This window comes from Carassius gibelio, chromosome B8 (genome assembly GCF_023724105.1).
Source record: "Carassius gibelio isolate Cgi1373 ecotype wild population from Czech Republic chromosome B8, carGib1.2-hapl.c, whole genome shotgun sequence".
NCBI lineage: Eukaryota > Metazoa > Chordata > Actinopteri > Cypriniformes > Cyprinidae > Carassius > Carassius gibelio.
Genome location: NC_068403.1, coordinates 30,176,047 through 30,192,321, shown reverse-complemented (window position 1 = coordinate 30,192,321; position 16,275 = coordinate 30,176,047). Strand labels below are relative to the sequence as shown.

General features: G+C 40.3%; 1 protein-coding gene across 4 annotated transcripts in view; it reads left to right on the top strand.

The window, feature by feature from the left end:
- cdk11b (cyclin-dependent kinase 11B) overlaps positions 1-11,871 on the top strand; it is a 376,069-nt gene extending 364,198 nt beyond the window's left edge. For 3 of the 4 annotated variants that reach the window (XM_052562906.1, XM_052562908.1, XM_052562905.1), the window contains 13 exons: positions 676-816; positions 1,948-2,043; positions 2,290-2,409; positions 4,803-4,874; positions 4,970-5,181; positions 5,258-5,470; positions 6,027-6,132; positions 6,210-6,331; positions 6,638-6,745; positions 7,840-7,956; positions 8,154-8,302; positions 11,096-11,285; positions 11,422-11,871. In XM_052562906.1, coding sequence (XP_052418866.1) covers positions 676-816; positions 1,948-2,043; positions 2,290-2,409; positions 4,803-4,874; positions 4,970-5,181; positions 5,258-5,470; positions 6,027-6,132; positions 6,210-6,331; positions 6,638-6,745; positions 7,840-7,956; positions 8,154-8,302; positions 11,096-11,285; positions 11,422-11,514 — 1,739 coding nt within the window. In that variant the 3' untranslated portion in view covers positions 11,515-11,871. The remainder of the gene's footprint in view (positions 1-675; positions 817-1,947; positions 2,044-2,289; positions 2,410-4,802; positions 4,875-4,969; positions 5,182-5,257; positions 5,471-6,026; positions 6,133-6,209; positions 6,332-6,637; positions 6,746-7,839; positions 7,957-8,153; positions 8,303-11,095; positions 11,286-11,421) is intronic. The other variant, XM_052562907.1, reaches the window with a different exon arrangement.
- Positions 11,872-16,275: the final 4,404 nt, after the last annotated feature.

Genomic DNA, 16,275 nt, shown 5'->3' with positions numbered 1-16,275 from the left:
AGCTATAATTAGTTTTTACAAAACATTACATATTATGTGTAATGTTTTTTGTGACATGAATAAATCTGCATATTTAAAATGATTTAATTTCCAAGCATCATGTTTGTGTTGTTTTTTTCATGTGTAATCTATAGCTTCTGACCTTTAAATCAAAACACACTCATGATTTTATGACATTGATACTGCTCTGTTTATTCAGAAATACATGTTTCTTTATGATATGTGTATTTTACTTTCATTTTGTTTCATTTCTCATCATCAAATTAAATACAGCGACCCAAACACGTGAATCTAATCATCACTCAGACAGAAGTCTGCTGATCTGATCGCTAGCACAGTTCATCTTCTTTTCAGCATCAGTTCATCACGGGCAGATGCAGATGTTTGCATTTCAAGCTATTTGCGTCCGATTCCTATAATATTGTGCATTCCTACTTTATTTGGATAACACTGTTTTTGAAATACATTTAGGCCTGTATTAAATCACAGATACGTGAAAGATGAAAAACAATAATAGTATTTATGAAATGAAAGCATTTCACAGGCCATATTGAAGTTTTATGAACTCTATTAATTAGATATCTTTTCTGATTATTAGATTTAATAAACTCATTAGAAATGGAGTGGAGTCCAGACGAGGCTGGTCAGGGCTAATGCAGGCTGACTGTGTTCCAGGGCCCGTGTCTCATCACAGAGGAGCTCCTGCAGACGAGTACACAGATAAAGGGCGCTCGCGTCACCGCAGCCGAAGCCGAAGCCGCAGTCCTGCTCGCCAGCAGAGAGAGGTCAAAGCAGAGAGCAGCGAACAACACCGAGGTCACACCGCTTCAGCTCTAACACATCTGCTGGATAGCCAATAGAGCACTGTCAGCTTCAGTTTCATTAGGGCTGGGGAGCGATTCAGATTCAATTCTCAATTAAAAATAATCTAAACTTTATTTCATTCATTCAATATTTAATTATTTAAAAAAATATATCAGTGTACAAATGGTGAATTATCAGACCTGAACTTTAAAACAATACAAAAAATTCTTAATTAAATTAAATATTAAACCCTTTTCATTTTTGTCAAACGAAGCGCTGAGATTTGTTGTTACTAGGGCTGCACAGATTAATATAATTTCTGATCGCGGTTATGATTATGGATGCCACGATTACATAATGATTCAACGGTTTTAGTTTAACATTATTATACTATGCATAATTTTACCTTTTTTAGTTTAAAGAAGAAGCTAAACCAATGTATAGTTGACATTTGAGGCTCAATGCTGTAGAAAAGAAAGCAAGAAGAGTTCAGGGAGAGAGTTTCCAGCTTTTTTTTTATATATATATATATATATATATATATATATATGTGTATGTATGTGTGTTAATGCTAAAAATGCTAATGAATTGACTCAGCAGCTAAAAATTATATTCTTGTGTTCATATACATGCGTTTCACCGGAGCATTTCAAATCACGCATATTGCTTTGTTCTTGATTCTTATCAACAGTATCTCCTCCATTATAAGCACTAGATTAGTGACAGGCCTCCCATTCTAATGTCACGCAGGGTTAATAAAAGGTGGAGAAGACTGATAAGATTAATGTTAATCAGACCTAGTCTTAAATGTTTCCTGAAATAAATACCAGACAAAAAGATTCATGGCTTATGAGAATCTTTTATCGATTCAACATAATTTTAATAAACGATTAATCAAAAAATCTAGTTTTTTAGTTTTTTTGCCCAGCTCTATTCTGCATGCCACACTTATTTGAAAGCCACATTTCCTGAAAACATTTACAGAACACTCATGTTTAAATGTTAGTGTCCTAATGTCCTTATAGTTGAGTTTTGAGCTTCTGCTGCTTCCTGATTATGCCTCTGAATCTGCTTTGACACAAACTGTGTTGTATAAAGTGCTGTAGAAATGAGAAAACTCATTGTTTGTGTTTGTGTTTACAGTGCGAGAGGTTAAGATGGATGATAAAAACCCCCTGTCTGAGCTACAGGACATCAGTGACAGTGAGAGGAAGACCACCACACCAGAGTCATCCATGGGTACATCTCTCTCGCTCTCTCTCTCTGTCTCGCTCGTGCTCTCTCTCATGCTCTCTCTCTCGTGCTCTCTCTCTCATGCTCTCTCTCATGCTCTCTCTCTCTGTCTCGCTCGTGCTCTCTCTCTCTCTCGTTCTCTCTCTCTCTCTCGCTCGTGCTCTCTCTCTCTCTCGCTCTCTCTCTCGCTCGCTCATTCTCTCTCTGTATGCATGTGAGACAGATGCAGGTTGACTCTGTTTGTTTTGCCAGGCTCTGGGTCTGAGGAAGAGGAAGGTGAAGAGAATGAAGAAGAAGAGTCCAGCAGTCAGAGTGAGGGAGAGGAAGAGGGCGAGTCAGGATCAGACTCTGAGGGGTCAGAACACAGCGAAGGTTGGTAAACACACAGACACACACACTTCTGCTATAGGTCAGTCTGTTTGTCTCTGTAGTTTTGTGCAACCAAAAACAGTCCCATAGCATATTGCCAACCCTTCAATTATCTGGCTGGTCTTCTGGTTTGATAAAGAAAAAGGCTTCTGAACAGTGAATAATCAGTGTTATGCTCTATTATCTATTATTTCTCTAGTGCTTTATAGTGTCCAAGCAGCTTCACAGATATAAACAGAAAATAAAAAATAAAATAAAAAAGAAATAACGCAAACCTTATCAAATTCTGCTGTAAAGCAGCTCTAACAAGACAGTAGTGTCAAACTTCATCTCCAGACAGTTTGTGTTTTCAGTTCAATAACAGTTCTCAGTACTGTTTCTCCTCTCGACTAAGCAAACAAAAACAGGTAGGATTATGACACTGCATCATAAGTTGTAGTCTGGCCAGCAGGTAGAAACATGAGACTGTATTTTCTTCTTTCTATATCCAGTTGTATATATTTATTGGTTATCTGTTCAAATCAGGGTCTGCAATTTAGAGGTGCTTCAGCCAAAAATGTCACCAAAATTCTATAATAAAATATAAAAAACCTGTCCACACAGTTAACCAACAGATCCTCCTATCAACGCTACTGGTAAAAGGCATCTCAGGAACAACACTTCAATGGTTTGAGTCTTACCTATCAGATAGGTCCTTCAAAGTATCTTGGAGAGGTGAGGTGTCCAAGTCTCAACATCTAACTACTGGGGTGCCTCAGGGCTCAGTTCTAGGACCACTTCTCTTCTCTTTCTACATGGCATCATTAGGTTCTGTCATTCAGAAACATGGCTTTTCATACCACTGCTATGCTGATGACACTCAACTCTACCTCTCATTCCATCCTGATGATCCGACGGTAGCTATTCGCATCTCAGCTTGTCTAACAGACATTTCTTCCTGGATGATGGACCATCATCAACTCAACCTTGCTAAGACAGAACTGCTTGTGATTCCAGCAAACCCATCGTTTCATCACAATTTCACCATCCAGTTAGGCACATCAACCATAACTTTGGACAAAGGCCCATTGTGACATCTTGATTAAACCCTCTGCTTCACTTAAATGTATCAGCTTAATTTATTTTAATAGCACCTGTGCTTACTTCATGGCTACCTCTTTTTTAGATTGCTCACACATCAGACTTACTGACTAATGATCTATGAAGAAGATGATGTCTCCTTCCTCTACTGACTTTATTTCTATTCTTATCTCTGTGGGCAGTTTTTGAGTCCAGTGTTGATGTTAAGTTATAATGTCCTCGTTACATTGTGATGCAATATGTTATTCCATTTAGAAAGAGATTTAATTTATGCCACTACAGTTGCAGCTTGAAGTCACGCTGGTATTAAAAAATATTTTGAAGTTATTAAAAAGGTATTAAATTTAACTCAAGTTCTGTATATACCCTGTTTGTTTAAAATATCAAAACCGTATTTATGCATTCGTAATTGCAGGTTAAAGTAATGTCCCTCAGAGCTGCATTAAACAGTGTGTAAATGCGTCTAGACTGCACTTCTAATGCAGCTTCTGTGTTTCCTCTGCATTGCAAAGATACATTTTCTTGATACTGATTTAATTTACTTGGTAACAACCCAAATGCAAAAAAATGTTACTTAAAAGATTGTGCACACTTTTATAATAATAAAAAAAAATGTAAATTATTAATTTCTGTTACTGCTGTGAACAACTGACCACACAGAATATGAAGAATAACCAAAATTTCAGGAGTCAACTATCTAAGGTAGTCCTTGAGATGATCAGCACAACACTCAAAATATTGTCTAATTATCATTATTGATAAAGTCCCAGACTATTATAGATATATCATTTATTTCAGTCGCTAATTTGTCATTTAATTAATTGATATAATAATTTATTGATGATAATTGTTTTATAAAACTTTTTTTGTGAAATCTTAGCTGAACTTTACATTTTGCCTTTTACAGTAATTGTACGGTTTAATATGGTGCTGTAGACATTGCCATATACCCCGCTCATATGGGATTCATTTTATTTGCGTAGGTCTTAAAAAGATCTTAAATTTAAGCTTTAAAAAATCCTGCACAAACCCTGTCAAAAGCAGATGGAGACATTTTAAATATCGCACGCACCTACCCCAAATTCAAGATATGGGCCATTAAATGCCTCTGCACAATTAAACTGAATGTGCTAGGACTGTTGTGGTTAAAGTGAAATGTTAAAGTGATTGCGCAATTAACTTTAGATCTGCTCACATTGCATTATGAAATATTATGCATTTTTTTTCTTGCAATGTTGAGCATTGTAACTGTCAAACTTGTATTTAGTGCATTAATCTTTTAGTTTATTATTGTGTTCGTGTTTTGTCTTGCTTAGGTGCAATGAGTGATGAAGAACAGTCCGAGGAGGAAGGAGAGGACAGAGAAAATGGAAACCACATTCCTCCCAGTAAGCATTTCATCAGCACTGCTCTTTTTTGCTCTTCTGTGATCTTTTAGTGTTGTCAGATATTTCACATTAGTGTGTGTGTGCTGTGTGTGCTGTGGTGACAGTTCCAGAGTCCCGCTTTGATCACGACTCGGAGGTGAGTGTTGAGGAAGAGGAGGAAGAAGAGGCAGCCGAGGAGGCCGGAGACGTCACCCCACAGTCTCCCTCTCATTCAGCCACTCCAGAAGACCACTTCATCCCCGAATCACCACCCATCTCACCCGTAGAGCTGAAGAAAGAGCTGCCCAAATACCTGCCGGCTCTACAGGTACACGCTCACACACACACACACACACAGTGTCAGCGTCAGCGCAGGAGTGTGACCCGTGTCCGTGTGTGCGCAGGGCTGTCGCAGCGTGGAGGAGTTCCAGTGTCTGAACCGCATTGAAGAAGGCACCTACGGCGTGGTCTACAGAGCCAAAGACAAGAAGACGGATGAAATCGTGGCCCTGAAACGACTGAAGATGGAGAAGGAGAAAGAGGGCTTCCCCATCACCTCCCTCAGAGAGATCAACACCATCCTGAAGGCCCAGCACCCCAACATCGTCACCGTCCGGGTCAGAAAACACTCTTAACACACAGCGGTGTACAAGCATCTCTGCTCAGGGTTTAATTCACCCTTCCACAGTTTAAGGCCTTGACACAAAGCAGGAAAGACTGAAATTCATAAACTTAGGATGTTAAATGTTGCATGTATTTCTAGCAGTGAAAATAGAGGGTTTTTCTGAAATCATTGGCAGATGTTTGTTTCTCAGAAAACAAGATGTGTCCTTTTGCTTCTCAAGTAAGTGTATCATGATTTATTTAATCTGCCCTGCATGCAATGTGCAATAATACATTTTTAATTAGTTAAAGGTAATGGAGATCTGTTGTAAGATGTGCTTTCATTGCTAATACAAGACCTTATTGATTCTTGTATTCCCTTCAGTTAATTCCATGCATTTTCTTTATTTGATCTTAAATTCATCAAACCTGCTGAACCCCTGACCATGCAGACTTCACTTTTGATGGGTTTAATTATGTAATAGCTTCTACAGACGTCACACTGATAGTTTGAGATGTTATCCTGTGATGGTGTGTTGGATCTGTGCGTGTGCTCTCTGCTTGCTGTAGGAGATCGTGGTGGGCAGTAATATGGATAAGATCTACATAGTGATGAATTATGTGGAGCATGATCTGAAGAGTCTGATGGAGACCATGAAGCAGCCGTTCCTGCCCGGTACGAGCCTGACCGCACTGAAGCACACTGAATGATCAATCCTTACCTCTCTCACATCTCTTCTGTGTCCTGCGCAGGGGAAGTCAAGACACTGATGATCCAGCTGCTGAGAGGAGTGCGTCATCTCCATGATAACTGGATCCTCCACCGTGACCTGAAGACCTCCAACCTGCTGCTGAGCCACAAGGGCATTCTGAAGGTCAGGGGTCACCACTTACACATCACCAGTGTTGGGGAAAGTAATGCAGTAATGTAAAGTAAAACATTTTCTGTTTGAGCCGTGTCCGAGCCCAGTGCTAGATGACGACTTAGTGTTTCCTTCCAAATGAAAAAGTGATGAATTAGTTTAAAAGATGAATGTGTTTACATCACTTGTGTTCCCCCCACACTGGACGTAGCAGCTTGTTTAATCATCTGCGCAGGGTTATGTGCACTGCTCTACCAGTAGTGCTCTTTAATGATGTGTGAATTGGGATCTTCACTGAGATGTGACTGTGTTTTGTAGATTGGAGACTTTGGTTTGGCTCGAGAGTACGGCTCTCCGCTCAAGCCCTACACACCTGTGGTGGTCACACTGTGGTACCGCTCACCTGACCTGCTGCTGGGGGCAAAGGTCAGTGGACAGCACAGTCTTCAGACACTCAGATAATCGTTCTGAAGAAGTGGTCACTTGCGGACAGAGTAGGGCTGTGCGAGATATAGGGTCATTTTTGGCACCATTATTTCACACCCTTACTGCAGGTAGCAGATATTTAATGTTCTAGTTTTTAACAAAAACTAGGGGTGTCCCAATCAGGTTTTTTGTGTGAGAGTAATTGAACATTAAATGTTATTGAATATTTTATCATGTGATTTAATTGATTTATTGCCTATACTAAGTATAAGTTCTGTATGTATAGTGTATAATTATAAGACACTCTCTCTCTACGCACACACTATATAAAGACATCAGTAGATGTAAACGTTACAGTGGTGGACGCTGTAAACATGGGTCTGCTGATATAAAATTCATGTATTTATGTACAATAAGCAGTAATTGATGTAAATATTAGCTGACGTAAAATAAGGATCGAATGAAGTGAGCCGGGACATCCCTAACAAAATCATTTAATTATTTTAAGATGAACCAAGCAATAAATTACGCTTCTGCAGAACACACCGAACATGAATAAAAATAGGTATAAAAGTGTTTAAATTCCACATTTCCAAACTTCACTACCCATAATCCTGAAGACAGGTCCCAGAGTCAGTCTCGCTGCACTCTCAAGCTATTTATTTTTATATTTCTAAATATTTTAGAAATGTATGTGTGTTTTACACTATCCCTCTAACTCTGCCCCTCACTAATCTAAATATTTTATCCAATTTTTTTATTTTTATTTAAACAAGCGTTACAAGTAAATTAAATTACTCCTTGTTCTCTATAAAAGAAGACCTCTAACACTAGCTTTCTCTATTTTTTTTCTTTTCCATCGAATTGTTTTCTTTGCATCTGTTATAATTAGCCCTGTGCTACGTGTACTGTTAAGCTAACTGAGACTTGTTATAGCACTTGTGTATCGCTTCCACTGTCCTCATCTGTGAGTGTCTTTGGATAGAAGCGTGCTGAATGACTGAATGTAATGTAGGACTGATCATGGTGCACGGCTGGTCTCGCTCATGCTCTGCTGAAGGTGTTTGAGTCACGCTCATGTTTGCTCCTCTCAGGAATACTCCACAGCGGTGGACATGTGGTCGGTCGGCTGTATATTTGGAGAACTTCTCACACAGAAACCCTTATTCCCTGGCAAATCAGAGATTGATCAAATCAACAAAGTTTTTAAGGTATGCTTCATCACATCTTGAACGTTTTTTTTCATCTGGAGGAAGTGCATCACTCATTTACAGATCTTTCCATAGCGGCATTGTCCATGTGTCCATTCCATTATAGCTGCAAACACGAAACTGGAGTACATGGCGTGACCTTAGACCTGGTTTTTGTCTTCCTGTGTGTGTGTGTGTGTGTGTGTGTGTGTGTGCAGGACCTGGGCTCTCCCAGTGAGAAGATCTGGCCGGGATACAGCGAGCTGCCTGCGGTGAAGAAGATGACTTTCACAGAATATCCCTACAATAACCTGCGCAAGCGCTTCGGAGCGCTGCTGTCCGACCAGGGCTTCGACCTCATGAACAAGTAAGACATCAAACCCTTGCCAGGTATAAAGCAGTGGAGCAACACGTGGCCTGAAACACATTATTATTCACCGACTGAAAGCCATTGTTTTTCTGAAGAGCTGCATCAGTGCAGACACAGCTGCTTCACATTATGTTAAAGACTAAAGCTCCGAACACTGATGCCTTATAACTGTGATTGTGTTGTGAAGCACCAGGAAATGTGTCCCTCTGTCCACGTTTCACTTTTCTGGATATTTAGAGACCTTGTCATTGAGGCTGTGGAACATCAGCACAGTGTGACTGAACGGGAATCATTCATTTGGAGATAAACAGATCGATCTGAACCTCGCCACGAGATGTTGGGTCATTTTCAGATGTTTCTGGCTTTCAGTTGAACTCTCTGAAGGGGTTCTTGTTTCCAAAGTTTAAGAGGCCCTGATGTAAGGGATGCTAGTGCTCACAGACGGCCCTGAGAGGTCACGTCCCATCTGAAAGCCCCATCACAGCACAGCTCCAAATACCACATTACTATGAGAGCACAGAGAGGAGCAGAAAGAGGAAATACTTTTAAAACTGAGTTTGTAGAAATGTAGCACTGCATCAGTGTCTCATCAACGGATGCTCTGCAGTGAATGGGTGCCGTCAGAATGAGAGTCTGATAAAAACATCCCAATAATCCACAGCACTCCAGTCCATCAGTGAACATCTGGAGAAGACAAAAGATGAAACACATCCAGCATTAAGATGATTTTAACTCTATCCATAATAAGACTTCCTCCAGTGAAGAAGTGTTCTGGTCTGAATCAGGAGAGAAATCATGAACAAACCGTTGTTCAGAATTATTGCACATCTGTCTTTATATTGTTTTCCTGCCGGCTCGTACAGGTTCGACTAGCAGCAGCTTCTTCACACAGTCTGCACATGTGCAATGTGCTTCTGAAGGGTACTCACAGATAAATGGGAGGCATGCGGTCGTACGCTCCGAGCACACGCTGATGATGAGTTTTACATCACACCTAACACAGCGGTCCCTAGCGGACTCACGGACGTGGAAAGTATAACACAGGCTTAAAGGGTTAGTTCACCCAAATATTAAATTTATGTCATTAATGACTCGCTCTCACGTCGTTCCAAACCCGTAACACCTCTGTTCATCTTCTGAACACAGTTTAAGATATTTTAGATTTAGTCCAAGAGCTCTCAGTCCCTCCATTGAAGCTGTGTGTACGGTCTACTGTCCATGTCCAGAAAGGTAAGAGAAACATCATCAAAGTAGTCCATGTGACATCAGAGGGGCAGTTAGAATATTCTGAAGCATCGAAAATACATTTTGGTCCAAAAATAGCAAAAGACTTTATTCAGCATTGTCTTCTCTTCCATGTCTGTTGTGTGAGAGAGTTCAAAACACTGTTGACGTACAACGCTGCTGGCGTGTTTTCTTTGTTATTGGCTGTGCCAGAAAACACATCAGCAGCATCATTAAGCCGTCTCACAGGCTTGGAACGGCATGAGGGTGAGTCATTAATGACCTAATTTTAATTTTTGGGTGAACTATCCCTTTAAGAGTTCTACTAAATAGCAGGAAGAGTTTTTAGCTAAGAGAAACTCTTTTCTCTTAAAACCTATTCACAAAGCTGCGGAGACAAACTTGTACTAAGGAATAGAGAGAAGTCTTTAGTTCAGAGTAAGGGGGCGGGGATGACCTCATTGCTATGGATGATGCCAGCATTATTTGTAATTTATTTGTAGAAATATTGTAGAGCGTAATTTTGTGTTGCCAAATTCGGAAAAAATAAATAATAATAAAAAAAAATTGGTTTATAAATAAAAATGTTAATTGCCACAATCAAATACAGATTTTAAAAGTCAAATAAAGAGTCACTAATTAAACAAGTATATGTTGAGGTAATTGTGAGGCTCTTGCGTGTGTTCTTCTCATGAATAATTAGTGAATCTGAATATAATGAACAGAGTAGAGTAATCACGGCTGACAGTGAGACTAACAGAAGAAAACCAGACTGTGTCTCTTCTTACCCAACTGTGTAATGAGAACAAGGATCTGATCAAAGATGGGTAACCTCCCAAACCAAAGGAGACCGCTGTTTAAAAGATCTTCATCTTCATCATCATCAGACGTTTCTGTTCAGAGTTATTTCAGGAGAGCACTCCTCTTCATGCTCCAAACCTTTCACAGATTCACCAGATTCAACACTGAGACACACTCTTGGAGCACAATGTAGGAGTCCTAAATTTAGGACTGACACACCCATTATTGGTGGGGTTTTCTCTTAAATTGGTGAGTTATGAGCTACTTTTAGCCTTAAGATGTGTTGTGAGTACGGGTCCAGATAACTTACCGTAGATTGCCTGTGCGTTTTCGAAGCCATATGAAGTACTAAAACAATTGTAATTGAAGTATGCCTACTGTTGAATAAAAATGACAAAAACAAAGCACTGTTTCATTACATTGAAACTCTTTGGTCATTTTTGAGTAAGATGCTAATGGTCTAATCAGATTCAATGATCTATGCTAAGCTAAGGTAAAGGTGCTACCACCAGACCCGGAGATCGGCTGAAAACAAAAAAACTCAACTGTTTAACTAGAGGGGAGTTAGAAAAGGAGACTATTTTCAAAAATAAATCCCAATGCATCCTATATTAGATTAATCAGATATGCATGTAGCTAACATTAACCCAGACATCACTGCGTGACCTCGAAGCCATGCTTCTCTCTCTTCTCACATCTATACTTTGGACTGCATGTTGTGTTCACATCAGTTTTTCTTACATGTCTGTTTTCTGCCCGTCTCAGATTCCTGACGTACTGTCCTGCCAAGCGGATCAGCGCTGATGAAGCACTTAAACACGAGTATTTCCGGGAGTCTCCGCTCCCCATCGAGCCCTCCATGTTCCCCACCTGGCCGGCCAAGAGCGAGCAGCAGCGGGTGAAGAGAGGAACGAGCCCTCGGCCGCCGGAGGGAGGACAGGACTTCAGCCAGCTGGTACACACACTCTTTCAACATCTAAACCAACTACTGCCTTTAACACATGCTCCTGAATTCCTTTCAGTTCTGTCTCTGTTGTCTTTAAACTCCTGGTTATTGTTTCTCATTCTCCTCTTTCTGTTGTTCTCTTCAGGGTGATGATGATCTTAAAGAAACTGGTTTCCATTTGACCACTGCTAACCAGGGCGCCTCCAAAGCCGGTCCAGGATTCAGCCTGAAGTTCTGAGCTCCAGCGGCCGGCAGCTTTCTTTGCTTGTGTGTGACACTATACTGAGACTCATTTAGAGAACAAGCGTCAGAGAGCAGTTCGCTGAACCTCACTGGGACACACAGACTCTGGGGAACAGCTTTTATTTTACCAGCACAGAGGACCTCCATGAAGTTCAAGTGCTTTAATTCCTCGTGTTCATCTGAAATATAATGCGTTGGTTTGTCCAATCTAAAAACAAGCAGCAGATCAGCATTATCAGACCTCTTTTATTTTTTCCTCTTCATTTGCAGTTGTAGCTGGGAGTAAGATGTTGAAAACCCATTTTAGTGACATCAAATGAATATTAAAATAAATCCATTTTAAAAACCTTGATACCATGGTCTGTCTGAATCCTAGATTCTGGTTTAGCTGGAAGGTGTGCATTAAAGTCACTGAATACACAAACTGTTTGTAGTGATTTAACTTTCGCCCACCCAGGGAGGCAAGATAATGTGATGGGTAATAATGTCACGGATCTGATGACGTTATGATTTTCACATCACGTGACACTTTAGGTATGGTTAAAAGCAGGGCTGCATGATAAATCACAGTCGTGATTAGGCAGAAGCTGTGATTCATGCACATCTGGTCAGTGAAGCACTGGTCTGTGATCAGTAAATCTCCCTCCGGAGTCCAGAGAAACCCCAAATACCCCCGCAGAAGAAATCCAGGAATTAATCCCTGTAACACTTGCTGAATACACTGAAGATTGAACTGTTTTCGTTGATTAGCATGACTAATAAACACACGACTATGACAATATATGGTTTATCGGAGTTTGGCTTATTATAATTTTCATTCTAATAAAGTATATATAAGAAGCCACATCATCTCACAGAAGGATTCATTTCAAACTCTCGACTGAGGTTATGAAGTGAGTTTGGAGTAAAAACATGTTATTACATGTGGTGTTTGCACACGTTTTCAGATGGAGCAGTATTTACTACACAGAGCTGTAGGTCACTGAGAAGACACATAAACAGCTGTCATTAGCGTAAATGATATCTTAGATTTCATAATCGTACAAAAAGTTTATTTTTGTTTTTTTTTTGCGCGTAGCTTGTCAGTGAACTAGTGCTCTGTGTAGTAAATGCATTTGATGGAGATTTACTACTGATCACAGAACCGGCTTTACTGACAAGATCCTCATCACATTTGCAATCAATCCTGCAGTACATTAAATGAGCCCCCCCCCCCCCCCCTTAGTTTGGGGCTCCAGGACTTTTACTTTGTTGATATGAGAACACACCCAACAATCATAGAATGATTAATCTTTAGAATGATGCAAACTTATCTTGTAACTATAACTTATAGAACCTCTTACTGTACTGTTAACACAAGGAAGATTTCAGTAGCAAAATATAGTAAAGTTTTCAGCAACCACTGAATGAATACCATGAGTGAAAATTGAATAAAATGCATAAGGTGCATAAAATGTTAGTGATGATGTTTGCTATGGCAGAGTTGTGGTATCTTGTGGACAGATAAACTGTTGCTTCTCTGAAACTTCACATGTAGGATGCTGATCTTCCGGAGCACCAAAGGGTCCTAACATCTGGAACACAAGATGTGGCCCTGGAGTAGGTGCAGAAGGTCCCTGATCTGGAATACACAGATGAAAATATCTCGTCAGAGTGTCTTCTGCCTCTCTAGGCTAGAGTCTCAGAAATTGGTTATATCTTCTGCTGCCTCAAAAGAGGCTCAGGGCTTTATCTGTTGATGTATCTTCCTCACTGGCCAGAGAACTGGGTCTTACTGTCTTCACAAGGCCGGTTATGGCCTAATGGTTAGAGAGTTGGACTTGTAACCCAAATGCTGTGTGTTTCAGTCTCTGGTCCGGCAGGGATTGTAGATGGGGGGAGTAAATGACTGGCGCTCTGTCCAACCTGCAATACCACAATAGGCCCTTGAGGGCGGCAGCAGAAATGGCTGTCCACTGCTCCAAATGTGTTTGTTTACTTGGGTTAAATGAACAGCACAAAGTCTGAGTATTGGCTGCACATCATGCATCACCTATACATCATCACTTAAACATTTGGTGATTTGCTTTTGCCTCCTACCACACAGGTAGGAAACTCAGAACAAGGAGTATCTGTTGAAATTGTACTTTTATCCCTAAGGGATGCAGATTCATAATAGTGAGTGGTAGTGCGTGTGTGCTGAGCCTGTGGCTGTTCTGTATGCAAGCATCAATGTCTTGAACTTTGAGCCGCAACTGGTAGTCGATGCATGGGTGTAACATGGGCTCTTTTGGGATCGTTAAAACTAGTCTAGATGAAAAGTTTTGTAGCATGCTTCATTAAGAAGGGCCTAATGCAATGCAAACCAGCATGATCGAGCCGTCTTTGCAATGTGGTCTTTGAATAGTCTCCACTTTAGATGTCACGCCCACGCAACCATTGGCTAAACGTTTGGTGCATATGGCACACATTACTGGAAACACCTCAGGAGTTTCGATGTCGTCATCGTATTGGTTGAATTATACAGGATTTCCGGGATGTGTGTGTCGCGTTCTTTAACGTTCTGCATGGAAACGAAAAACCTGAGGCACCGAAATCCATCATGGAAGAAAAATCTTTTCTCTCTGGTGGGCCCTTGCCATTCAAAGTCTGCCATCAGTCTGAAGGTCTGACTCTACAAGACTAGTATTTGAAAGTCTGCTGGTCATCAAAGATTACACCAAGATTTCTGACCAAAGTTCATGGGGTAATTGTTGATGAATCTAGCTGGATGGTGACATCATGTCTGTAGAGTCATTTTGGAAGGGAAGACGGGAAGCTCAGTCTTTGCCAGGTTGAGCTGTAGGTGATATTCTTTTATCCATGCCGATATGTCCGCTAGGCAGCCTGAGATCTGTGTAGCTACTGTTGGATCATCTGGTTGAAATGAGAGAGAGAGCGGTGTGTCATCAGCATAACAATGGTAGGAGAAGCCATGAGCCTGTATGATGAGTCCCAGTGATGTGTAAGGAGAAAAGGGAGGGTCCAAGAACGGATCCCTGAGGAACCCCTGTGACCAGATGATATACTTTGGATACTTCTGCTCTCTAGGACACCCTAAAAGACCTACCTGAGAGATTGGGTTCAAACGAGGGAAGTGGAGTACCTGTGATGCCCAGTGATGAGAAGGTGGACCGAAGGATCTGATGGTTGATGATGTTGAAATCTGCAGACAGATCGAACTAATGATTTGGAATCAGCTTTCACAATCCAATCAGCAGTGACTGACAGTGATGCAGTCTCAGTTGAGTGGCAACTTTTTTTAAATTGCGACTGGTTAATGTCCAGATAGACATTCTTAGAAAAGATAGATGAAACCTGGTTGAAAAGGAGAGGTCTGTAACTTTCTACTTCTGAGGTGTAAAAGTATAAAGAGAACATCAGATAACCATAGATTGGAGCGACTAGTACACGTTGGCCTGGAGAACAGAAGCAGATATTGTCTAGACAGGATGTTAAAGTGGAGCATAAATTGCCTGTGGCAGTATTCACATCCATTGATGAGAACTGGGTGGGAGAGGGAAAAAGGATGACACAACAGATGAGAGGTGGGAGGGAGGAAGGGAACAGGTCTCATCTGAATAAAACCGGCAGAGCGCTTGGTGAAGCACAAGGAAGGAAGGTTTAAATTAAAAGAAATTATCAGACCTTTGTTTTGTCTGGGTTTGAAACTTGAGTATTTTTTGTAATTTAGGAGCTGGACAGACCCAGTCTCCCTTCACTTTCAGTATATTAAAGAGCAGCCATCATATTCTTCAAAACCCCTTCTTTTGTGTTCTGCACTGTGTCCCCTATGGATTATGGTAGAATATTCTTTTGCATGAGAAAATCTCCTGAATATTCTTCAGCAGAGAAAATCTCCAAGTCATTTTTCTAAAGTGAAAATCCCACTTCACATTATATAAGGTCTCTAATCGTTTGTTTCCAGCTGTAAAAGGGGAATTCAGGAGTGAGCCGTCTACCCTCATGACCATTTATTTTCCACTAGCCTTTCCACTCTTTAAATTGCTGCCATGTCTACAAGATTCCAAATAAATATTCTGGGGTATATAATGCGAGCCAGTGTGCTAATGGGTGGCATTGTACACAAGGTGAATATTAACATCAGCATAAGTTGAAATGGATACCCCTTTGGTTTAGAAATGAATTGAAATCCCCAACTAGAATAAGCTTCAGGTCACTACCTGTATTTTATTTACAGCTGATTATTTTGTCTATGTAAAGAAAACACTAGTGGAATAAAGTGACAGACAGTCATGTTGGTCAGCAGACACTCGGATACACTACAACATACAGTGGAGTCCGTAAGTGAGGAAACATTTGACATTTTTAAGAAATCTATGTTTTAAGATTAAATGCAAAGAATAATAATGATGTAAAGTGAACAGCTGATATATGATTGTATAGTGTGTTGGGTGTACAGCAATACACAAGAAATCACTATATAAATGCCTCATTCATTCAACTTCAGAACATCTCATGCTGGATATCGTGAATCATCGAGTTTGTTCATAAACTCTAGTTCTGTTGTCATTTTATCATAAGAGAGACAATATAGCATTTAGAATTGTATGTACTTTTTTCAGTTTAATTATTTGTAATTAAGTATTTCATTTTTAAGAATGAAGTTGTTTCACCCATGTTTTCAGACTTTTTAGACCCCACTGTATTTTCCCCACAAACGTCATACATTTTTTATGGATTTCAATGTTGTCATGTCACTCTGAACTAATAAAAG